The sequence below is a fragment of the Monodon monoceros genome, unplaced genomic scaffold, assembly GCF_005190385.1.
Source record: "Monodon monoceros isolate NGI ecotype Baffin Bay Population unplaced genomic scaffold, NGI_Narwhal_1 Super_Scaffold_10, whole genome shotgun sequence".
NCBI lineage: Eukaryota > Metazoa > Chordata > Mammalia > Artiodactyla > Monodontidae > Monodon > Monodon monoceros.
Window position 1 is genome coordinate 19,444,237 of NW_021703766.1, and position 25,536 is coordinate 19,469,772.

Here is a 25,536-nt window from a genome sequence, read left to right on the forward strand (position 1 = left end):
CCCAGAAAATAGCATTAAGAAAAACCAAACACCTGTTTATAAGTAAAATCAAGCGAATTACTCACTACAGTAAAGATCACTACCTCGTGGTCTTAATAGGGTCAAGGAAGGAGGAGGTGAAAAGCAGGATATTTGTGAGGATTTGGGGGTCTAGTTTAAGCCCGGTCTTTCAATTCGTGGTTCGATTAGGATTAAGCAAAGTTCATGATAGAATAGGTTAAGATCGGTAAAATTGGAAGTACAGGGATGCTATCAGAAGATAGCCAGAAAGCACTGGGTCCTTGGTCAGGTTTCTCAAGATATCTGAGCTTCAAGTTCCTCACCCGTAAAAGAGTTAGACAAGATTTAGTGAGATATCCTGTACTGATCTCATCCCAAGACCTGAGCTTTTCGCTTCAGTCCGTCGGGTGCCTCGGCCCCAGACGGCGCAGCTGGAGCGGCCAGCTGACGGAGGACCGGGAACGGGTGTATTTGCGCCCCTCGGCCGGCAGAGGCCGCTAGCGCGCCCTCCACCCGGGTGGCTCCCGCTCGCGCCGCCGCCTCCCAGAGCAGGGCTGCCCCGGCGGCCGCCTGATCGCCGCCCACCTCCCGCCGCCGCGTTGGCCTCAAGACCCTGCGGGAGCCACGGACATCGCAAGCCTGGCGGAGCGCGGCGGGCGGCGCGGACCCTGCGGGGCGGGCGGCTGGGGGCGCGGCAGGCGCGGGCGGGCCGGCGGGGTCCTCGCGGGTCCTCGGCGGGCCCGGGGGAGGGCCCTCTTTGTGGCTGCAGTTGGCAAGATGGCGCCGGTGGGGGTGGAGAAGAAGCTGCTGCTGGGCCCTAACGGGCCCGCGGTGGCGGCCGCCGGCGACCTGACCACTGAGGAGGAGGAGGGCCAGAGCCTATGGTGAGACCGCGAGGCGGCCGGGCTGGGCTGGCCGGGCCGGGCCGGACCGTCGGACAGACTTAACGGGCCGTCGCGGGCCAGTCAGGTTCAGGCTGGCCCCAGGGCCGACCGCTGTGCCATTGTCTCCACAGGTCTTCGATCCTGAGCGAGGTGTCCACCCGCGCCAGGTCCAAGCTGCCGTCCGGCAAGAACATCCTGGTTTTCGGTGAGCGCCGGTGGCGGGGCGTTGCCCGGGGAGCTGGGGTGGGCGAGGCGGGCGCCCTCTCACTGGTGCCAGCCTTCCTCTCCCCTGCCGCCTGCCCGGGAGAGCCTGGAGACCCTGGCTGGACAGCCTGAGAGTGGCCAAGTCCACCACGGCCGAGGTCAGGACGTTGCCCCTTTTCGAGAGCCCAGGGATGCTGGCAAGGGCTCGTCGGCACATTCCATAGTCTTTTGGCCGCAACATCAGCTTTGCTTTAAATGTCCCTGACTTCCTGCGCTCATAGCCTCGAAGTTCACCGAACTGCGGGCGTAGAGAGGGGAGGGAGTAGATGAGGTTAGCGGAGGAGGCGGGCGAACGAGGTGACTGGGGGTCGTCGGGCTGTGGGGAGATGCCACAGGAGCCATTTCTCTATCTTGATGAGCGGTGCACGGTGGGAGGGGCGCTGCAAAGGACAGCAGGACTTGGAGTCTTCCCCAGGGACTTTTCCTACATTATTTTAGCCTTCACTGCTGGGTTACCTGGGTTAGGTCTCTCAGCGTCTCTGGTGTCCTTTCCTCATACAAGTAAGGGAGTTTGGCTGGGTTCATTTATACAGCAGACCCATTTGTTGAGTGGGTCGTTTACTGTCGGTTGGGCACTGGGACAGCATAGACATTCCTCAGACACTACACAAGAATGTCAGTTTAGTGAGACACAGATAGATGTGTTGGTGATTGCACTACACCATGTTGGGCATAGACAGATGATTTGGGGCACATCATATGGCTTGATGCTGTTTGGAGTTAGGTGTTTTGAAGGGTAGGTGTTAACGTGTAGGGGCCCAGAGGTTTAGTGTTTGCAGGAATACAGAGGTGACAAGGCGAGGCGGGGGTGTTGGAAATTACCACAGCCTCCTTGTGGAAGGTGTCTGATGAGGTAAGTTCAAGGCAGATGGTGGAAGGCTGAAGAGTCGATGCTTTTTCCTGAAGGCGCCCGATTCTCAAGGGCCTTTTATTTTACCTCCATCCTCTGATTCTCACGGGAATCACTGTGAGGGTGGTTTTCCCACTGTTTTTGAGGTGAGTGGCTGGTCTTTAGTTGATGACCACTGCAGCAAGTAACAGAAGACCCTTAGAGGTCTTCACGAATTGGGGGATCAAGGGCACCAGATGTGTGTTTAGAAAGGGGGTGCTGGCAGCAGAGTGGCAGGTGGCTCAAAATGAGCAGGTACTGAAGTCAGGCTGAGTGCTCACCGTGTCCAGATGGGATGTGGAGGGCCTGAGTAAGGTAGTGGCATTGGGGGTGGAAAGGAGGACTTGGACCTGTGGGATGCCTTTCAGTTCTCATGTTCTGTAATTCCATATTACTAAATCCCAGGGGTGCTTAGTAGTGTTTTTTGGTGGTGGCTCTTTCTGATGTTTAAGGTTTCTTTTGGGGGGAGGGAGAGTTGGCGTGGAGGGGGTGGAGGGGGTGGAGGGGGATGAGGAGGCTCTTGGTAATTACTGAGGTAGTGCTTAAGAGTTTTGCTTAGGTCTGTAATTATTTTCATCAGTTTCCTGGCCTTCAGGGTGCTTATGAAAGAAATGTACTAAAATCAAAGGTGAATAACAGCTTCATTCTTTATGATTATGAGGCAGGATCAGACTTTTTCAGTTCAGAGTCCCTAGGTTTTAAGGTTAATTATATTCTGAAGATTTCTTGTTTTCCTTATGGTAAAAGTTTATTTTGTGAGAAACTAGCCCCCCCTTTTACTTTCACTTTTCCAGATGCGTGTCTTATAAATTATAGGTAGGGCCTGCGGGCCTGCCTTCTTCCTTTCCTTGTGAGGTAAGGATGACTGCAGTAGATTGTCATTTTAGATCTTGGAAATTGCCGCCTTTATCACCTCTCCCCACCCTGACCACTCTTACAGCAGGTCCTGCTTTGTTTATGAATACAGGTGAGACCTCAATAGCAAGCTCTACACGAAAGTTCCTTGTGTGAATGTCCAGACTCCCCATCCTTGCCTAGAATAAGCGGTACGCTTTGTCTTACGTGCATCACTTATAGGTGAAGATGGTTCTGGTAAAACAACCCTCATGACTAAACTTCAAGGAGCTGAGCATGGCAAAAAAGGAAGAGGCCTAGAGTATCTCTACCTCAGTGTCCACGACGAGGACCGAGATGGTGAGTGAAGCATTGATCCATGCAAGTCTCTGACTCCTCGGTTGCCACTCCTGCAACATGCCCAGGCATTCTCAATTTTCTCTTTAGGGCTAAGAGAATTAGTCACAGGGGAATAGATGAAGTGTATCTCTTTGTAGGACTTTACCTATTTTTCTTTACAGAGTATGTTAGCAAAATGGGGAATGGGCCTGTTACCTGCTGCTCTGGGTAGCCCTTACTTAAGAGGAGAGACTGAGGGTAAAGTTTCAAATGCAGATAAAAGTAAGAAACTGAGAAGTTTTTGGACTTCCCTGGGGGTTCAGTGGTTAAGAATCCACCTGCCAACGCAGGGGACACGGGTTCGAGCCCTGGTCCAGTAAGCTCCCACATGCCGCGGAGCAGCTAAGCCCGTGCACCACAACTACTGAAGCCCGCGCACCTAAAGCCCGTGCTCTACAACAGGAGAAGCCACCACAATGAGAAGCCAGTGCACCACAATGAAGAGCAGCCGCCTGCTCGCCACAAGTAGAGAAAGCCCGCGTGCAGCAACGAAGACCTAGCATGGCCATAGATAGATAGATAAAATTTATTAAGAAACTAAGAAGTTTTTAAGTGCTTTGGACTTTTCTATGAGAGAAACACTTGGCAGACTGATCTGGGCACCGTTGTTACTCTGCCTGGTTTTAGTGGAGAATCTGAAATTGATGTGGTTTAGAGTATAAAAGCTTAGCAGATATTCACAAAAGAGTTTTGAGTCTTTTTGTGACAGTGTAGAAATGCTGATTGCTTGTGTGTTTTTGTTTTGTTTTGTTTTGTTTTTTCCCCCAGTGGAGAGAATAGAGGCTCAGAGGTAATAATGTTCTCTTAATTTCTCATGTCTAGAATGTGGATAATAATCGTTTTCTACCTTCTGGGTAATTGGGATGGTTAAAAGTGCATGGTAAAAAAAAAAAAAAAAAAAGTGCGTGGTAAGCCCTATTATAAGGATTAGATATCATTTAAAATTGTGATAAGTACGATTGTGAGTTGGATTGGAATAATGGTTTTTGGTTACCACTAGTCAGTAATACCTCCTTTGTAAAATTTTAGGCTTTGTGTTAGATCTTGGATGGCTCTAAAGTAAATAATTATTAATGCCTAGGTTTTTTTTATTTGTAGAAAAGTTACAGTGTAAGGATGAAATATCTTCATTAAATTACTTTCTTAAAATTGCGTTTACCCATTTGTACAGTAAGGACCATGATGTAGGGGTGATTATATAAGGGGGCAAATCCCACCACCTCTGGTTCCCCATTTCCTTATTGCTAAAATGAAGAAGCTGAACCCAGGTCCTTCCTTGCACCTTAATTCTTCGAGATCCAAGAATCATTTAAATAGAGGGGAAAAACCCTTTAATCTTAACTTAGTAGTCACCTTAGGACCCCAAGATTTTATTCCTGCTCTTTCTTCCCTGGCTTCCTTTGCCATACTGAACATTCTCTGAAGGATGTGAAAGAAAGGTAGGAGGTAGACCTGGTGCTAAGGGCTCTCCTTGTGTAAGGAGAGCAGAGGCTTTCCAGTGCCCACCTAGGCCACTGGAGTTTGTGTAGGTAGGGTTGGGACTCAGGGGTCACCGAGCTGGGCTAGGGGGCCTCATATGTCTGAGTGTTTTGCTTCCTGTCTTTGATGATTATTGTGGAAAGAACTTGGGCTTTGGAGCCAGGCAGAACTGGTTCAGAATCCACTCCGGTAGTTACTAGTTGTGACTGACTTAACCACTCTACACCTCAGTTTCCTTATTTGTAGTACTGGGCAATGGTACCAATTTGTAGGTTGACAGAATGAGAGGTGGCATGTGTCAAGTGTAGCTGAGTGCTTGAGACAGGTGGTAGGTCTCGTACCCTTTTGAAAGTATATGAAACATGGTGTAGATACTCTGACATTGCTATAGCTGCTTGTTTCAAAGGGGCATAAACATATTTCATGCCAAGCATCAAAGTAACTATATTCACTTACCTTTGAGTTAAAATACATGTTAATTTTTATTTCAGATTCCTTAAGGTTGCCTTAAAAACTTAGATCTCTGCATTTATGGGATTTTTTTTAAGCTGCCTACTTGCAAGTTCCTCTTTGATGAAAGAGTTGCCCTTACTTGTGGTTAATTAAACATCTTTTAGCCCCAGTATTTTTTATTGTGTGGTGTGACTAGGTTATAAATATACATTTTGCAAGCAATCACCCAGGTAGAGAAAATAGGTTCTGGCTTGTCCTTCTTTTGTGGTAGGACATGGCATGTCAAAGGACCTCTGACTTAAGGGTTGGGGGCATCCATTTAATGCCACACGTGGTATTTGTAATCTCCATGCACATGGGTGAGTTATATGTAGTGGGCAGTGGGAAGAAAGGCTAAAAAAAAGAACCGTGTCTGGTGAGGGGCAGACATTAAAATCTGTAGACTTCAGGTACAGTTTGTTTGTTTGTTTGTTTGTATTTTGGCCACGTCGTGCAGCATGTGGGAGCTTAGTTCCCCAACGAGAGATCGAACCCGTGTCCCCTGTGTTGGGAGCACAGAGTCTTAACCACTGGACCGACAGGGAAGTCCCAACAGTGCAGTATTTTTGAAGGCATTCGTAGAATCCAAGTCAAAACCGCTATCTTAAATGCATTAGAGTGTTGAAAGTATAGCTAGATGTAGATACCTTTGTTGTACTGTTGAAATAAAGTCATGAATATAAAATTTTTCACAGCATGTTAGTGAATTGATTATACCCAAAAAAAGGTAGCTAACAGAAGACAGGTTTTTTAAAGGGTAAGTTGCAATTTATTGGGGAAGAAATTAATGAAATGATATTTTTAATAGTAGGATTTCTCCCTCATGGTGCTTTTATTAAAAAAAATTCTCAAAAAGATGTCTAAAATTTTTTAAAAAGTATATTATTAATTTGGAGAACTATCTTCTACAGTTTGATCTTCCAGATATAATTTGAGAATCACATGCTTCATTAAGTGTCAGCACTTGCACATTTGTCTGTATATGTTTTTAACTTTACTGTGGAAAACAAAACTACATAAAAGCATAGACTATTTTGGTGAACCCCAATATATCTGTCACCTGCCTTCAGGTTAAAAGTTCTAGGTCAATTTTATTTCAGCTGTACTCTCACCCTCTTCTCTTTTCACTCCACATTGGATTATTAAAGCAAATTTCAGACATTATATCTTTTTATCTGTAACTACTTCCATATGTATGTCTAAAAGATTAGGATTTAAAAAAAATAATCATATTATCATATCAAAAATAAGTGTAATTCCTTAATATTATCAGGCACCCCGTAATTCATATCTCAGTTTATATAAGTAATGAGTTTATCTTGGCATTTAAATACAAAGGTCCTGTCTCTTTGGCACCCTTTGTGGTATGTGAGCACACTGTTTAGTGTGACTGACACAAGAAGAGCTTGTTTAACCACAGGCTCTTCGGCACAGCTTGCTGCCTCACAGATTGCTGATATCTTAGAAGAATGGATTATTTAGACTATGGCACAGTCGTCCGGGGAACATTTGTAGCTTTTATTAGTATCTTTTGATTCTTATTGAAAGACAAAATGTCCTTCACTCTTTACTCCTCAGACATTGCTGGAATCTTTTTGGATGTGGACACGGTATATTATGGTTGTTAAAAAATTTTATAGTTTAAACAGTTCACAAGGCACCTTGATGAAGAGTTGCTGCCACTGAGCACTTGGACCCTTTTCTGGTTAGGATTTCTGTCTCTGTTCTGTGTGGAATTCTGTGGCTGTCACCTTTAAGTTCTTCCTTATGTGGCTCTTTGAGCTGTGCTGATGGTCGTTGTCAGTAACTTAGCTTCACTTCTTTTCTTAGATCACACACGCTGCAATGTGTGGATTCTGGATGGAGACTTGTATCACAAAGGTCTGCTGAAATTTGCTGTTTCTGCTGAATTCTTGCCGGAGACCCTGGTGATTTTTGTTGCAGACATGTCTAGGCCTTGGACTATGATGGAATCTCTACAGAAATGGGCTAGTGTTTTACGTGAGCACATTGATAAAATGAAAATTCCACCAGAAGAAATGAGGGAGCTGGAACGGAAGTGTAAGTAAAACAGGATTTTCTTAATTGGAAAGTTCACTCGTCTTTTTGGATGGTTCCAGCCACCTTCCTTTTCACAGTGTCAAGAGGCTGCAAAGCTTCCCTTACAGAGTGTTTGTGTTTTGTTTGCACCATTTATTTCAGATTTGCTTTTGTAGATTCAGTAGTCAGAAAGTCTTCAAAGCAGTCTTTATCTCAGCTGTCACAGTTGAAGAAAGTAAATCAGTATTCCTTATTATTTTCATTGGTTCTCTTTTATAATAAGGGTTCTTCCCTCACCCCCAAAATGTGATCAGTTCTGTGAGTCTTTTTGCTGTTCTGTTAACTCGTGGTCTCCTGAGTTAGTATCAGTGGGTGTAGAGATTTACTGGGATCTCTGCAGCTTGAGTCCATTTCCCTGTATTTCCATTGAGGTCCTATGGACCCTCTTGTTGACAGGTTTAAAGGAAGACCCACAAAAGATAAATCTTTGAGTTCCTACCTTAGTTCCTTTGGGGATCCAGCAAATATGATTTTAGTTAGAAATAAGAAATTCTTTTTTTTTTTTCATTAAAATGAAAGGATATTTTAAGACTCAAGGCATCCAAGCCCTTTTGAGAACAGAGAACTTTAAAGGAAGTTCTTTTTGTTTTGTTTTCCTTAATGTGGTTCAGAAGCTTGTTTTTCCTTTTCGTTGCTTCTGTGCAGTTACATCAGCTTCTGTTCACTTGCCAGGGAAATGGGAGGGGCAGGGGCTGGAGCTGTGGCAGCAGCAGTGCTGTCTTGGCCAGGGCAGTCTTGGCTTAGCCTGGCTTATTTCCACGGGATGACATCATTCCCTTTAGTGAATTAATGAGGGCTTCTGGAGCATGGCACACAGGATCTTCAAACGTACTGGCAGAAGGGTTCAGAAATTTTGATGTGCTTTTCAAATCAGATTTCTTGCTGTGTGTCTTCCTGTCATAACTTCACTTGCTCCTGACTACATTAGCTAAAACAGGGAGTTTAACGTAGAATTCTTTAGTTTGCTGTGTGCATGTGTGTTTCCTGGGACACCCACGTGTGCTGCAGTGATTGTTATGCAGCTCAGCACATCTGTCCTCAAACACTGACCTTTCTAGATAAAGCCTGAAATAGAGACCCTAAAGACAACTTCTGAGAATAGTTCAGAGCCTGAAGAGCTGTTCTCCTTTCGCTACGCATTTACCATCGTACCCAGACTAGTGGGTTAATGCACAGGAGATTTCAGTTTCTGAACCTGTTTTCCTAGAGTTATAACCTTGTAAAGATTTGTTAAAACAAAAAAAGGAAGAGATTGAGCCAAGGATATTTTTCTTTCCCAAATAGGGAGACTGTCTGCCTGGTGCCAGATCTGTTCAAGGCATTGGGGATACATACAGCAGACAAGGTGCCTGCTCCTGGGGAGCTTGTGCTCCCATGACACACTGAATTTGTTTTGTGGTCTTAGTCATTGATGTCTGTGTTGCTTAGGATTAGATGGAGCTGCTTGTGACACAAGCCCAAAATAACAATGGCCTAAACAAGACTGGGTTTTATTTCTCTCTCCTGTGAATGAAATCCAGAGGCAGTTCAGGCCTGGAAAGCATCTTGAGGAAGACAAGTCAAGGACCCTGGCTCCTTTGTGCTTACTGCTTTGTCATCTTTAGGGTGTGGTTCTCTTCCTCTTGGCCACCAGAGCTCCAGCCTTCACATCTGTGTTGCAGGCAGCAGGATGGAGGAAACGCAAAGAAGGGCTGAAGGGTGTGTGCCTGCTGTCTTCCTAAGGAGACACTTCCTAAGGAAATGTAGTCTGTGTGGCCGTGTGTTCTAAGTATCAGTGCTCGATTTGGTTGTAAGGAGGAAGAGGAGAGGACACTGGAGGGCGGCTGGCGATTGCCGGAACCACATCCGTGCCTCATGGCTCTGGCTAACCTTCTGAGAGCCTCTCGTGTGTTCACCACCTTTCCTCTGAGGTGTTTGGAATGGTACTCACGCCTTTCTGTTACCCGTTGAAGGAGTGCCTTTGTTAGTGCTAGTTTTAGGTTACATTTTAATAAAGTGGTTGGCCATCCTCTTGCTTAGAGGACTCCCACTTTCCAGATTAATTGGACTCTAGGTATTGTATTGAATGAGCAAAGGGCTGTCACCCAACCTGCTTTCTGATCCAACACCAGTCTCCAATCTGCTGAGTTTGGAAAGCTGCTCCATGGCCAGCCAGTCTCTTTCTGGATTAGGTTCCTCAGTGGTCCTGAATCTGTGGCCGCTGCTTGGCTGCAGGGTTTGTCTGAGGGGGAGGGCAGAGCAACCCCTAAAGCTGCCAGAAGGTGGTGCTTGTGTGTAGGTTAGTCTTGTCTTTCCTGCTTTGTGTCTGGGGTTTCAGTTGCTTATCAAGTAGAGGAAAAAGATTAGGTGCAGTCTCTTGGGTCTTCTCAGAACTGTGGAACTAATGGGTGATCAATGAGGTAGGAGGGAAAAGAAGAGAAAGAGGCAGTGCTCTGCAGTCTCCTTCCCATAGCCACTCCCATCTGATGCTAAAGGGGAGCCCCTGGTGGGCTGATGGCCCCTGCTGTGAAATACTGGCCATCCCACCACCTAGAGAGAAACTGCTAATACTGTGGTATGTGTGTAGCCTAAGGGAAATGCACATTTTATTATCCAAATTACACAGTCCTCGCTATGTTTTTATCATTCCTTTTCAACACCCCCGTTATGAATATTTGCTCTGCCTTCCAGCTTATTTTCTAAAATGCTGAGTTATTAAAAACACATGTGCATTTCCTACTGTTTTTGGATAGCCATAATTCAGTCATTCCTTCAGAGAATGAATAGCCTAGCCCAAGGTTTCCCAACCATTTTCATATCATGGCCTATGTAGAATACAGCAGAGTTTATACAGCATGCTGGGTAGTGGAGGTTCGTGGAGCAGACTGCTGGAGCTGCCCCACCCCTGCCTTCCTTCCCACAGTCACTTAGCTTACCTGTAACCTGTTCCAGGCTCTGCCATGCTCACTGTCTTGGAAGCCTGGTTGAGTGCCTCACGTGACCTTGGGCAATTATAGATATTACCCAGACAGTTAAGCCATTGTATTTTTCATTGACTTGAAGATTTGTTAAAATGCTTTTAAAGAGAAAATGTGGGAAGACTAAAAAGAGTACATATTCTCAATTATATTTATATTATAAACGTAATTACATATGTAAATGTAATTACATACATGTAAATTACACTTATAATTCTAGAAAATGCAAACTAATCTGTATTGAAAAAAAAAGCAGATCAGTGGTTGCCTGGAGTTAGGGATGGTGTTGAGGACAGGTGGGGAAGATAGATTACCAAAAGGTACAAGGAAACTTCTGGGGGTGATAGATAAATGCACTGTCTTTTTTTTTTTTTTTGGTGGTACTCGGGCCTCTCACTGTTGTGGCCTCTCCCGTTGTGGAGCACAGGCTCCAGACGCGCAGGCTCAGCGGCCATGGCTCACGGGCCCAGCCGCTCTGCGGCATGTGGGATCTTCCCGGACCGGGGCACGAACCCATGTCCCCTGCATTGGCAGGTGGACTCTCAACCACTGCGCCACCAGGGAAGCCCTCGAATGCACTGTCTTGATTGTGGTACTGACTCATAGGTGTATTCATATGTCAAAAATACCAAATTTAGGGAGTTCCCTGGTGGTCTAGTGGTTAGGATTCCAGGCTCTCACTGCCGTGGCCCGGATTCAATCCCTGTCGGAGAACTAAGATCCTGCAAGGCGTGAGCCATGCCAGAAAGAAAAAAAAAATCAGATTTACGTTTTAAACATGCGCAGTTTCTTGTGTGTCAATCTTGGCTCCATAAAGCTAAAGTAAAGCAGATTAAAAAAAAAAAAAAAAAGAGAGAAAATGTGGGAGCCTTTGATTTCTTAAGAGCCTTCAACAATCATCAGAAAATGCTTCTCTGTTTTTGTCCAAAGTGCAATGCAGTAAAGATCTCTTGAGTATTCATTTATTGAATCTGAAGAAATAAACTGCACTGATGGTTAAAAAAAAAAATCTCTTGAGTAGGTTGTTTTTGTGCGTTTTTTTTTGTTTTTGGCCACGCGGCATGCAGGATCCTAGTTCCCCGACCAGGGATTGAACCTGCGCCCCCTGCATTGGAAGCATGGAGTCTTAACCACTGGACTTCCAGGGAAGTCCCATGAGTAGATTATTGATATTGGCAATGAAATTATATGAATGAGCTAAATTAAAGAGAAGTTGTAGAGATGAAATGTCATATCTGTGCTTTAGGGTTTAGGCAGTGGTTTTTTCCCAGTATTATATGAAAGATATTGTGCTCCCAGATAATTCCAGAAGCTTATATAACAATAACCTAAAGTCTTTGTAAATTAGGACTCACTGTTTTAAAATATTCGAAACCTGTTCTGTGGTTGAAGAAGAGTACATGCACTTTTCTCTAGATTCTCTTTAATCTAGTTGTCTGTGTTTTCTCAGTGAGCATGTTGTGGATGAGAGTAAAAGTCCTTTTGGTCCTTTAGTCATGTTGTGTGTAGAAGAGTAGAGCTGCCGGCTCGAAGTAGCTTTAATCACCATGTCCTTGTTCTCTGGCCTGACATATAACCTTGAAGCACCCAGGAAAATGTGCAGGTCTGTGGACTTTGTATTCACTTGCCTTAACCAAGACCATGGACCACTCAGCTTGAAGGCCCTCCTGTGGGGTTGCACCCATGGCCAAAATAATGCCAAGAAGTAGATGTTATATCACTCACCCCTTATTGTGTTAGGCAGGAACAGGTCCATGACACATGTGACTCAGGATCTCCTAAAGATGAAACTGAGTCCACAAGAGTGAGGATGATGAGATGCAGATGGTGCTGGCAAGTCCAGCCTCGCTCTTCAGCACGGACGCACCTCAGCTGTATGGCAACAGCATGTTCTTGGTAATTCAGGTGGTTCTGATGAGAACTCTGAGGAGTTTTATAAGTTGTAACCTATTCTAGTGGTCGCGTCTGTTGAAGTAACACAGTTCGACTATCCTAATATTTGAAAATGTAAAATATATAGGAAAAGTGTTGGGAATTCCCTGGTGGTCCAGTGATTAGGACTTGGCTCTTTCACTGCCATGGCCTGGGTTCAATCCCTGGTAGCAGGACTAAGATCCTGCAAGCCTTGCAGCGTGGTCCAAAAGAAGTGTTTTGTTTTGTTTTTCATAGTAGGAACTATTGAAGCCTTAGGAGTTTTTAAAAACCTGTTTAATTGTTAAGAGTTAGATGCAATTAAAGATAACCAGGGGAATATCTTTACTGCTCTGAAGTTATACTGCTCAGACTGACTGAAAATGTCAGAATTGGGGTTTTGTATCACCACCCCTAAATCCCTAATATTGCAGTTAAGTCAGATGCAGTTAGGAAGTTTGTCACAACTCTTTATGTTTTGTGCTTATTACTACCTGCTTCAGTTTTCTAAAGCTGGCATGTGCATTTTTTATTGTGTGTGTGTGTGTAATTTTCTTTTTCTTTTTCGCCTGTAGTTGTGAAAGATTTTCAAGACTATGTTGAGCCTGAGGAAGGTTGTCAAGGTTCCCCACAGAGAAGAGGGCCTCTGACCTCAGGTCCTGATGAAGAAAATGTTGCCCTGCCTCTTGGTAACAACGTGCTGACTCATAACCTGGGGATCCCAGTGTTGGTGGTGTGCACAAAGGTGTGTGCCAGGGAATTGTACGCTTGGCTGGGTTTGGCAGTGCAGCAAATAAATAAATTAAATGCATTAAGAAAAAAAATCCAATAAAGAACAAACAAAAAAATGGGGGGTTTCAAAAGTTCTTTGATCCTAGTCAGAGCCACTAGGTTGCCCAACTGCAGCATGTGCCATTCACATCATATTCTGTGAGAATGGAGCCCTGTGGAGTGTGCAGTGCACAGCCATGTCCAGTGGGCCTGTTTCCTGATGTGACCTTGTTTGATGCTTAGAGCAACTGTGAGGTGATCAGGGCTATCATATCCCTACTTTATAGATGTGGAAACCGAGGCCCAGGATGAAAGAAGAATCTCCAGTGGCTTTTCACTCTTGTCTATTTATTTAATTAACGCTTGGACTTTGGGCTGTGGCAGCCTTCTTTTTTTTTTTTAATTAATTTATTTTGGTTGCTCTGGATCTTAGTTGTGGTTGGTGGGCTCCTTAGTTATGGCATGCGAACTCTTAGTTGCAGCATGAATGTACGATCTATTTCCCTGACCGGAGATTGAACCCGGGCCCCCTGCATTGGGAGCGCAGAGTCTTAACCATTGCACCACCAGGGAAGTCCCATGGCCGCCGCCTTTGAAGCCATGGTACTTTATTACTGACAAAGACAGTGTTCCCATCCTTAGCAGGCAGAGAGGCAAAAAGATGACTCCTTTCTCTTTCTATCTTACCTGCAGTGTGATGCGGTGAGTGTCCTGGAGAAGGAGCATGATTACAGGGACGAGCACTTTGACTTCATCCAGTCACACCTACGGAGGTTCTGCCTCCAGTGTATCCTTGGGGCGCTGTGTTGGGGCCCAGGGGCACAGGCTCCCTTCTGTGTGTGCTAATCCAGGCTTCCTCCAGATTGGGCATCTTCAAAGAGATAAAGTACTTCCTGAATCCAGAATAGTTTTTTGCCAGGGTGAAATTGTATACATCAGCGGTCCCCAACCTTTTGGGCACCAGGAACCGGTTTCGTGGAAGACAGTTTTTCCACGGACCACGGGGGGTGGGGGAGGGTTCAGGCAGTAATGCGAGCGATGGGGAGCGGCAGATGAGGCTTCACTCACTTGCCCACCACTCACCTCCTGCTTTGTGGCCAGGTTCCTAACAGGCTGAGGACCAATACCGGTCTGTGGACCCGGGGTTGGGAACCCGTGGTATACATCATTTTACTTTCTAAAAGTTTACTGTGTTAGAATTTGAGACTTAATAATTTGTGCCTATTTTTGATTACTTTTTATTTTTAATGGTATACATTTGATAGGCTTTTGTATTAAGAAGAAAGCTGATATGTGATACTTTTATTGCAAATTATTTTTATCATATCTTGGAAATCTTTTTAAACTTTGCTTTTTTTATAGAAAAGGTTAATTATCCAACATGATAGTGTTTTGGCTGCTACAGGGTTTCCTTTATGTTTATGTTTTGTGCTGTCCGTGAGAGAGATGCTGTGCCAGCAGACTTTTGAGTCTTGTTTCTGTAAAAATCCAATAGCAGTTGGTGCCATCATCCCACATCCTGGGCGGGGGAGGGTAAGGGTGCGTTCCACTACTTCCTTTGGGCTCTTAAGCTTGTCCAGCTCAGTGGAGGGTGCCAATAACATGTAGGTACCCAACTCTTGTATGCTTAATGACCAACTTGATCACATGTGGGCATCTGTCTAGGAAAGAATCTGTGTACCTTGGATATGCTGAGGGTTTTCCTGGGCTACCCTCAGAACCATTAAGTTGACTGCTTGGGACGCAACATGATGGGTCAGAAGACAACAGTTTACATGTTCAGAAATGAACTACGTGGCCCGCTATCATCAACATGCTTTATGCTTTTCACCTGCTTCTTCTGCTACTATTACCTTTTTAGTTCTTAACATTTTAACACTTTCTATTAATTGTGTGTTGATCAAAAACTGAGTATCCTGTGACTAGTACTTTGAGGATTGTGCTTGTATGTATTTGCTTTTGTCTCCTCTTGCAGTGAATTGGTTTTCCTTAAGCAGATTGATTAGATGGAGCTGCCTTGATTTACACATCAGTGAAGGAAGAGAAAAACCTCGACTTGTTGTATAAGTACATAGTTCATAAAACATATGGTTTCCACTTTACCACGCCTGCCTTAGTTGTGGAAAAGGAAGCAGTTTTTATGTGAGTTCTTTATAGGTGATGCTTTCAAACGCTTCTCTTCCTGGTACATTTGCTCTTTACATTCTATCCTTCCAAGTAAGATGGCTCTGTCTCTCTCTTATACAGCCAGCTTTCTACTACCTTGGGGCAAAGTGCTTGGAGTTGGACCTCACAGGGGATATATACACCCACCTTTCCATCTCTGCTCTTTTCCAGATTAGTTGCCATTCTGCTTCCAGTCTGGGGGAACTGGGTGGAGTGAGGTTAGGGGTGCTGCCTTTCTTCATTGAGAGCAAGTTGCTAAAACATTTTTGCCACTTACTGTCAACTCTGGTAGAATACCGGCTGAGTGAGGGAATTGCAGTATATGGAATTGGTGCTTTGAGGATCCTGAACGTTTTCCGTTGAAGCATCTGGTTTATTGGCATCCATTGGCAGGGATGACTGCCTACACCCTCCTTCGCGCCCCATCAGCTTGGGCTTTGGCTGTACTGAACGCCTGTTGTGTTTCCGGTGTTTCACATTTGAGGAGCCACTGGGGCTGATTGTCCTGGGCAGAGACTTGGATACCTGTTAGTCCTAATTTGTGTCATTCTCTCAGTGGAGAATGGTGGGTGTTGTGCATGCGTAAGTAAATGTTGAAGGTGTGGTCCCTGAGAGGACTTGTGCTAGTATCATGCTTTTAGGCTTAGATATCCTCTTAAGAAAGAATTACAGTTCGTTCAGCAAATACTGAGCACTTCTTTGGAGACCAGGTTCTATGCTGAGGGCAGAAATGAACAAGATGTGGTCCCTGCACATGGCACTTTAATGGACACACACAGCCGAGGAGGGGTAGGGCAGTACTGGGGTAGTAGAGGCAATGTGGCAGGGAGAGCAGAGGAGTGATGCTGGGAGGGTGAGTGGTGCGTCCCAGGCAGGCCAGAAGGAGTGGAAGGGTGGGAGAGTCTGGGAGAAGACTGAAGGTGTGAAAGCCGAGAGCTCTCGGGACCGAATAGGCTGCCTCCTCAACATTTAGGGAGAGCCTCACTTGGGCTCTTCCCAGACAGCAGACATAGAGACTTAGACTGATTTTAGAGAATCGTTGTCTAGAGCAGTCAGGCCAGCACCAAAACCACAAGCTCTCAGTGAGTGGTATGCTTTTGGAGTCAGTCAGTACCCAAATCACTTGTGATCCTGAGGAGAGGGAGGATCAGGGAGACTGGATGTGTTCAGGGCTGGTCTGGAGTGGAGAAGAAGCTCAGAGCTTCTGAAGGTGACACGGGTCATGGCACTATCTTGGTCATGCTCTGTCCCTTTGCACCTTTGGTCCTGTTGGTAGTTGCCTGTTGGGGAGCCAGTGAAGTCGTCGGAGCCATTGGGGTGGAGAGCCCTGGCTAAGCACCTTCTTGGTTCTAGAGCTGTGGAGCAGGAGTTGGATGGAGAATGAGAAGCCTGTGGGAACAATCAGTTGCCACCTTTTAGGGCTTCTAGATAAAAGTATGTTATACAGGCCATTTTACAATTGTTCCTTACCCTAGGCTGTAGCTTAGCTTAATGGAACCTGGGTGCCATCCTGCCCTGCGATGTCAAGCTGGGCAGCTCCCACGTAGGATCCTCAAGAACTCCTTGTGTCCCTCTGGTTTGAGGCCCAGGATAGTGCAGGTCCTGCTACTCTCCTTGGCTCCAGGGTACATATTCACACATCAGTAAAATTAACCAATCCATAAGAAAACTGTTGTCAGAAGAGTTCTCAGAGAAACAGCTCACAGGGGTGTCTTCATACCAAAGCCCAGAGAAACAGCCCCATCCTGAGCTCTGTCCTATGTGTTGCTCTGTATTCTCCACCCTGTCAGAACAGGGCCCCATTGTGTCCTTGTTCTTCTCAGCAGAGTGGTGGAAAAGCTCTGAACACTTCCTGTGGGTCAGCATGTGTAGTCAGTAAGATCTCGCTCTGGCTCCTTAGGCCTTGGGCCTCATGAACTCAGTATGGAGCAGGACCTGTGAGGTTGAGCTGATGGACTACACTTGCAGTGAATATTGGCTTGTCTGCCAAAAGCTACAAGCCGGCCCAGCAACTGCAGACCAGAACTTGTGGGAAAGGATCTCAGCCAGGAGTCCTCTCTAACCCGGAGTGTGCTGAGTATTCCATAAGGCAGTCCCAGGAAAAGCAAGTCAGTCTCTGTGTCTTTGCCTTTAGACCTGCAGGCTGGGACAATGAAAAGAAAATAGCTATTTTACATGAAAATTTCACAACTGTGAAGCCAGAAGATGCATATGAAGACTTTATTGTGAAACCTCCTGTGAGAAAGGTACCCAAATCAATCACTTTAAGAGTTGCAGGTGGGGAATTCCCCAGCGGCTCAGTGGTTGGGACTCTGTGCTTTCAGTGCCGAGTGACTGGGTTCGATCCCTGGTCAGGGAACTAAGATCCCACAAGCTGCGCAGCACGGCCTCCCCCCCCGCCCCCCACCGCCAAAAAAATAAATAGTTGTAGGTTTTTTTCATGGGAGAAGAAACATAAACAAGTCTTACACATTGAACCATTTGGGGGGGTAAAAAAAAAATCCAAGGGCCTTTTAAAAAAAGTCTTTAGATGAAATCGTGTTATGTAGTTGGCTCTGGGTGGCACAGCATGAGTGATGGACTGCCACTGCTGCCTCTGGATTACTGTTAGTAGATCCCACTTGCTCCTGTGATCGCCTGCAGACCCGGATCTGGGAGGTATTGTTTAGAACCTGCCAGACTTAAAAATGTCATTTGGCCATATGCCAAGACTGGTCTTGGAACAGGGTCTTTGCCAGGCTAGAAAGACTTGACCTCTGCAGTCTCCGCAGGGACTCCCCAAACCCATGTTGAGACATGAGCACAAGATTCTCCTTTCAGCATGAATTTTGACAAGTAGTTGGGGGTGCTCTTGGTCTGTGACCACGAATGAGTGTGTCACTTCACTTCGCAGCTGGTCCACGACAAAGAGCTGGCAGCGGAGGATGAGCAGGTGTTCCTAATGAAGCAACAGGTAAGAAGACCAGTGAGGCCAGAGCAGAGGCCTTCTCGTGAATGAAACCAGCTCCCTGGCGTGAAGTGGGGGGTATCACAAAGAGCTTGCAGGGACAAAGGGGTTGCCACCAGTTCTTGTTCTCTCCCATTTCTAGGATTGGTACAGGGTAGGGGGCCTCTCAGGGGATCCCCTTCCTGCCTTGCAGATTCTCCTACAGTGATAGGCTTAGTATCTTATTAAGTACCTGTTCTGTCTGCAAATGTGGATTTTCTGGCGTAGTATTTCCCATGTTGACAGTTTACCAAACGCCCTGACCTCACTTCCGTTAGTTCACATAGTCCCACACAGCCCTGTGCGTGAAGGCAGGTGAGCTGATACACACATTATGTAGGTGAGGGGAGTAAACCCAAGCTGACAGTTCAGAATGCAGACCCAGTCCCACCTTCCTGTTTCACTGAGTGGTGGTAGACACATCACGGGTTTGCCTGATGATGCAGGCAGGTCAGCAGGGGGCGTTGATGTTTCTTTTAACCAACTTTTCCTTTTGTGCTCACCTTGCTTCTTTAGTTTCAAAACTGGTTACTGGGAATATTTTTTGTTCACCATATACCAAATTGCTCAATTTAAATATTTTGCATTTATAGTGTAGAACCTCTGACTTGGTTGTTGTTAGTGGTGCCCTCTAGTGGAATACTTGGAAGTGTTTCTCCGGACCTTCAGTACACTCTGCAGGCCTTGGTTAATGGTCGGTGTGTCCCTCTCTTTGCAGTCACTCCTTGCCAAGCAGCCAGCCACACCCACGAGAGCCTCCGTGAGTACCTTAAACTAAACAGAGGGTCAAGACCCAATGTCATGTCTTCAAACTTTATACCATTATTTGTGAGAGCTTACATTTGTGTGAGCTTTTGTATATTCGGAGGGAATTTGGTCCCCCTAAAAGCCCAGGGCCAGGAACATGGTAGGAACTCAGAAAACGTCTGATGAAGGAATACAGCTCTGGGAATTAGAGTGAACGGGTTTTGTTATCTTGGTATCTCTTCTCTCAGGAGAAATTGGGATCTAAAAAAGGGACTGAGCTGGGCACAAACTCCCATTCCTGCCACCCTTCTCCCTAGACTGTGAAAAATACCCTGCAGAAGCATGTCTTCATTTTTGGAATATGTACTTTCTGTTATTTTTATGCCTGTGTGTGACTTGGGCTGGTTTTGGACTTAGGAATCCCCTGCAAGAGGACCCTCTGGCTCTCCAAGAACCCAGGGCCGGGGAGGGCCAGCCAGCGTGCCTAGTGCCTCCCCAGGCACGTCAGTAAAGAAGCCGGACCCAAACATCAAAAGTATGTATCCTGTCTCTTTGGAGAGTGGTTTAGTCCTAGGCCTCATTCCTACTTTAGGGGCTGAGTAGCTGGGTTTGGAAGGTGGAGACTCAAGGCAGCTGAGCTGTTTTCTTTCCCAAGAAGGGCTGCTTTCCACTTCCTCTCTCTGAGAGAGGGAGTTCATGGTTGGCAGAGACCAAGGCCTCTTCCTTTGTTGGAATTGGTGGCCCTTGCACCTGGCTTTGTTTAAGACCTTGGTTAGGCCTCTATATTCAGAGAAGAATACAGCATAAGAAGTCACTTTAAAATGTATATTTTGAGTTCTCGGTTTTATTACTTACTAGGTTTATATTATTACCATTTATGAATTGTCACTTGTTTTGTCAAGCTCAGTTACTTACTAGTTTAAGTAGCCCTTACCCCAGTGACTTAATAACACCCCAAGATGTTGGCTGCAGTAAAACCCTCAAATTATATTTAATTCTTGCATGTTCGATGACTGTCTTCTATTCTGAATGAGAGCTTTTCACAGCAGCTTTGGAACGTTACGGGCTTATAAAACTTTGAAAAACACTGCCTCATGGACAGGGAGATGATGTGGAGCACAGGTTATCTGTTATGCCTCTGAACAGGTGGGAAATCTAAACAGGTTTCCACTTATTAATTATGCTAACACATAATCAGCCTTAGCAGTGGCAATGTATAAGGCATCATAGTGAATGAATCTGCTCAGTATCCTAGGAAGATCATAACCACAGATGGATAATTCCAAGCTGAAAAATAGTTTGTTGCTGTTTAATTGGGTCATTCAGTTTGTGTGATGCTTTTTTTCTTAATGTTTCCTTAGATAATGCAGCAAGTGAAGGGGTGTTGGCCAGCTTCTTCAATAGTCTGTTGAGTAAAAAAACAGGCTCTCCTGGAAGTCCTGGTGCTGGTGGGGTGCAGGGCACAGCCAAGAAGTCAGGTACTGAAGGGCCCCCAAAGACTTAGGACCCTTGTGATCAAGGAGTGCTGGAAGGTGGGGTGGTGGACAGGAGTGTCTGCTTTCACTGACCTGCAGACCCCTTGATGTTCTGAACAGATTTCCACCTTACACTGAGCAGTATACTTTACAGTAGGATTACCTTATTACCATGCGTGTTTCTTGGTACATTTAAGGTGGGATTTATGTATATTCAGGTTCTCAAGAACTGACTGTTGGGTGAGTTGAGGTAGATCCTAAATATTGGGCTGGCCAAAAAGTTCGTTCAGGTTTTTCTGTAACATCTTACATAACGAACTTTTTGGTCAGCCCAGTACATGGCCCAGGTGTAGAAGTTCTGTCCATTGGAAGTCATGGTCTAGAGTGTACCATTGACATTTTATTTAGTCTTTAATATTCTGCGTTGCTTTATAAGGATTTTGCTCACTCTACTGCCTCCAGTCTTGCCGTTAGCTGCCTGTGAACCCTCACTGTCTCACTGGAGGGTCGTCATTTTCTCCTCCATGAAGCTCCCCACCCTTGTCACACATAGACATCTCTGTGACAGCCCACCCATCTGTTCTTCCATGTGGGCACATAGGGCAAGTCTATGTCTTTTTGGTCTCTGAAACAAAAGAACCAGGTTCCTTGGGAATTAGAAATTTTCCCAGAAAGCTTGAGGCCATTTCCAAAGGGTTTTAATTTTCCATTGGCTATAAGTAATATTAATACAGTATTTTCCTTAATTGGTGTTTTCCAATCAAAGGAAACCCTCAAGAAATCACTCCATCGTCAGGTCAGCCTATGCCTTCAGGTGCTCTGGAGTTCTTGAAGACTCAGAGTCTGTCTGATCTGTTGGCCCAGGCTATAAACTGGTATTCCCTGGGAGGAAATAGGGGTCACTTCTAGGCCCCAGTTAGTGTTCAACAACAAAAAATATGTGCACCAACTTTGTGCTGTATCGAAATGGCCAACCTTAGTCTTATATTCTTATTGAAATATGGTGTTCCAGGATATCCATGTGAATCAGTTGTAATTAGTAACAAAACATAAACACCTGTTCTGTCTGAGGCACAGAAAGTCGTTTGCTGCATGCCAGAAACTCAAATACCATCTCTAGGAAGATGGTGATGAGAGAGCATAGGGGTGAGAGGGTTTTCAGAAAGGCCTTTGTGTTTGGCACAAAGGCATCCCCAGGCAGGGGGCAGTAATGTAGTTGGGGAGCCCAGACCTGTGGCATTTGGAATTAAGAAGGGCTGAATTAGAGCCTGTCTCCTTATAACCATTGCAATGAAAAGAGACTTTCCTCATTCTTATTGGAGTTATTATCACCAAAAATGATTATAGAAATCTGTATAATTTTTTTTTGAAATCTGTATAATTTTAAATGTTACTTAAAAAAAATTTTTTTTTCTTCTCTCATCACTGCTGCTTTTTTTTTCTTTAAAGGACAAAAGACTGTGTTGACAAATGTTCAGGAAGAACTGGATAGAATGACTCGAAAACCAGACTCCATGGTAACAAACTCTTCAACAGAAAATGAAGCCTGATCCTCCTTAAAAAGTGCATATGTAAAATGACCAAATAACTATATTGATCTGCTCTAAGACCAGGATTTTTCTGATATGGCACATGCTATCAGTTTTTTGGGGCAGGGGAGATGAACTTAAAAAAAAAAAAAAAAAAACTTCATTGGCTTGTCCGAGTGTGAAATGCACCTTTAGGAAGGTTATGTGTCAGACCCCTTTGTGAAGGATAACCCTTGGACTCTCAGGCATGTGGCTCTCTCATGGGCCGCAAGTGCAGCTGGGCTTCTTGGGGAGGGGAAGGTAGATGGAGAGAAAGAGGGCCCACTTACTTTCAGGGTGGAGCCAATGAGACCAGGAAGTCATTGATCAGATGGTGGCTAGTCTGACCAGTTGCATGTTAACAGATTCACTTGTTCTTGGGAAGCAGATTAAGGAGCAGAAAGTCCAGGAAAGAGAAAGACTGAAAGGAGGAATGAGAGAAGTGTTGGTAGGGAAGCTGAATGTTGCAGGAAGTGGAGGAGGAGGAGATGAGCAGTGTTAGTAAATACTGTGTGTTCAGTAGAAGTCGAATAATCATTTTTAAGACTTAAAATCAGAAGCATTTCCAAACTAAACACTAAACAAAATGGGAATTGGACTTGTTCTGAATGCATCTTTAACTTATGAAAGATGTGTTAAGTGTGGGGATGCCTGAGTCAGGTGGAGCTGGTATGGGGGTGGGGAAGATGGCAGCTGCCCAGGACTCACGTGTTTAGCCCAGGCCATGTCCTTGTGGGAGGTGTGTTGGGCTCCACGCGTGTGTGTCGTGGGGCAGTCACTGTGGGGTATGTTTAAAGTCAGCAGTTACAAATTTAGTTTACTTTGAATTGTGTTTTCTAAATAGCTTCTGCTTTGTTTTAAAAAAAATGTTTTTTTTTTTTAACTGCCACAGGCTGGCCTACTAGTAGAGAATGGGTGACCAACCTCTCATTTTACCATAATGCAGTGTGCTACAGAAAGCTTGAAGGAGGTTTTTAATGTAAATACACTCCAGTTAATTGGCTTACACCAGTCCCTGCCTTATGGTCATTGGAAACCTTCGTGGAGTTCCATTGATGCAAAAGGGTTTTGTCCTAGCTCCCTGGTCTGATCAGTGCTATCAGATGGACAAATAAGTGTGAATGTTTTATATTGAAAATGGAAATTTCTCTTGTTTTATGTTTTTCATAAACTGTAGCATTTTTTTCTTATGGAAATAAGTGTTTCAAGTGTCTCCATGTAGGGCAAATTCATGCACATTGTCATGTCACACCATCATCCTGGAAGTGACTTCTATGGATTTAAAATGGCACTTTTAATTTTATACATGACACAGAACATTAAAATGCAAACACCACCATTAATTTAATATATAAAACATTTGTTGTTAAATCAAGGGAAAAACTACAGTTCACTTATGTGGAATTTACTTTTTTTATATGAATGTTTGTTGTACTGTGTCTAAGCATAACTTCCCTAATGTCATTACTTTTACATACCAGATTTGACTGACCACTAACCATACTGGACATAACTTAATATCGTATGTTATATAACAAGACTCTAAGACTGTCTTGAGTTGCTTTTCTGTAAAGGTCTGAACACTGTTAAGGGGAAAGCTGAGTATTTACTTGCCTTTCTGACAAACATAAAAATGTGTTTCTTGTGCCAGTCTTATTGTTGAAAATACACTTTTTTTCCCCCTTTTTAATTCAGTTTTTTTTTTTTTTAATGTATTCTGGCTTCCAGTTACCAGATTTTCCAGGTAATGACAGTAAACTGACTTGGAATGATGGTTGTGGTATAATGACCAATAGATGCCAAACAGCTTGTGGCCACACGAATGATGGGGTCACTTAATCCCTCCATAGCAGCTGGCAGGGGCAGGGAGCACAAAATGAGTGACCTCAGAAATAAGAAAGAATTCTTCGAACGGCACATGCCTAAGAGGGATACAGTGTGATTTTAAATTTTAATGCAAAACTTTACTTTTTGTTTATTTTTTATCATTTAAACTGATAAGCACTTTTTGTGTCAATATAAAATGTACTAAAACCGAAGAAATGCTAAGACACCTGTCTTGTGAAGGAAGGTTTCTTGGAGATCACTTTAGTTTCTCGTAACAAGTGGACACTCCTAGGATCAGAAGAAACTGATGTGTAGTGTCATGTGCTCAGTGGTTGCCAAAGTCTACCAACTTTGGGGAGCTGCAGGGTTCTTTTTAGGGGGGGTGGGAGGAGGGAGCATATTTTTTGTTATTTTGGGGTTTTCGTGCATTGGAACCAAAGGCCAAACAATAAACAGCCTTTACTTTTTAAAGTAAAATTCATTTCATTTGCAAAATACACTTGTATGGTAGACTGTTAAAGATAATTTTATGACTATTTAAGTACATTGTAGTGGTTACATCTGCTGTTTGTCTTTAAAATGGAAAAATCAAAGAAATAAGCCCAACCTTGAAGATAAGGCCACGATAAAGGCCATGAATTGGTCTTTCCTAAAAATGCAACGGGTATGCTGCTAGAATTATTTAATTTTGTTTGCACTTTTTTTTTTTTGGATTGGCATTTTTAAACCAGTATTTAAACTGAAGATGTGTTTTATTAGTTTAACAAAGTTGAAAGTGACTGCTCTGTACATCATGACCTTAACAATGTTGATGCTGTAAGTGAAAGTTCACTGTTGTCTCTATACTAGGTTTATTGGTGTTTTTAACTTAAAATTAGGACTGCAGATTATTCCCCCACCAGCCTTAGTCCAGGGGTGTGGCTCTGTCCAGATGCAGTATGCAGTCATGTGGAACCTTGCTTTCTAGTGCTGGAAAAGAAGATGTCTCTAATTACTGGCTTCAATAAACACGAATCCAGACTGCTTACAATTTTTGGTGACTTTCTTTATGATAAATCATCCCACTGGAGATACACTGAATTGTCTGCTAGTCATATAAGGTATCTACCATGTAGCTAAAAATGTATACCTCTCTCATTTGAAATTATCGGAAATTCTGTTAAAGAATATTTTAAAACCATATTTTGATATATGTGGAGTTCCAGGCTGTAAGTAAAGTGCAAGGGGTGTGAGTTGTCCAACATATTTTCTTGTCTATTAGATAAGTTTTTGATTATCTGAACTGGGTAAGAAATTTTCACTTAACTAATTTAGAAGCCTTGAGGATTCATAGAGGAATTTCAGAGCAGCTGTACCATAATGCTTCTCACCTGCTGAAATGGGCAACAGTAAAGTATGTTTAAGAAAATCGGACACTTTATATTAGAGATGAATTGTGTTTCTGATTATTACACTTTAAGCATGTTGAATTTTCTGTTCTTTAAAGCTGATCTATTACACAGCTTTTCTCCCCAACTTTTTATTTTGAAAAATTGTAAACCTACAGAAAAGTTGGAAGAGGATATATTGAATACCCATGTTCTTTTACATAGATTCACCAGTTACTAACTTTTTGCCATATTTGCTTTCTCTGTCCCTCTCTTCCTCCCTCCCTCCTTCCCTATATCTGTCTCAATACACACACATATACTTTTTTCCCCCTGAGTCATTTAAAATAAGTTTTAAACACCAGGGCATTTCACCCCTAAATATATTAGCTGAGTCCAGGCCAGTTGTCTTATAGAATA

The 25,536-nt window shown here is 44.2% G+C and overlaps 1 protein-coding gene across 2 annotated transcripts; it reads left to right on the forward strand.

Annotated features, from left to right (window-relative positions):
• Window positions 1-752: 752 nt before the first annotated feature.
• On the forward strand, window positions 753-24,776 carry DYNC1LI2 (dynein cytoplasmic 1 light intermediate chain 2). 2 transcript variants are annotated; one of them, XM_029203780.1, is made up of 13 exons: window positions 765-884; window positions 1,016-1,089; window positions 3,115-3,231; window positions 7,072-7,302; window positions 12,785-12,954; window positions 13,674-13,767; window positions 14,987-15,122; window positions 17,281-17,392; window positions 18,040-18,099; window positions 18,851-18,892; window positions 19,297-19,414; window positions 20,241-20,357; window positions 21,804-24,774. In XM_029203780.1, the coding sequence occupies exons 1-13, from the start codon at window positions 778-780 to the stop codon at window positions 21,902-21,904; spliced, it is 1,479 nt and encodes a 492-aa protein (XP_029059613.1). In that variant the 5' UTR covers window positions 765-777; the 3' UTR covers window positions 21,905-24,774. The 2 variants fall into 2 exon arrangements, with proteins under 2 accessions (XP_029059619.1, XP_029059613.1); XM_029203786.1 differs by lacking the exon at window positions 7,072-7,302 and having other exon boundaries at window positions 753-884; window positions 21,804-24,776.
• Window positions 24,777-25,536: the final 760 nt, after the last annotated feature.

Bases quoted from the DNA above. Each gene is read 5' to 3' on its own strand.
- DYNC1LI2 (XM_029203780.1), top strand. From the start codon at position 778: ATGGCGCCGGTGGGGGTGGAGAAGAAGCTGCTGCTGGGCCCTAACGGG. The intron at 7,303-12,784 runs GTAAGTAAAACA...TTTCGCCTGTAG, and splicing joins GAGGGAGCTGGAACGGAAGT to TTGTGAAAGATTTTCAAGAC. The intron at 12,955-13,673 runs GTGTGTGCCAGG...TCTTACCTGCAG, and splicing joins TGTTGGTGGTGTGCACAAAG to TGTGATGCGGTGAGTGTCCT.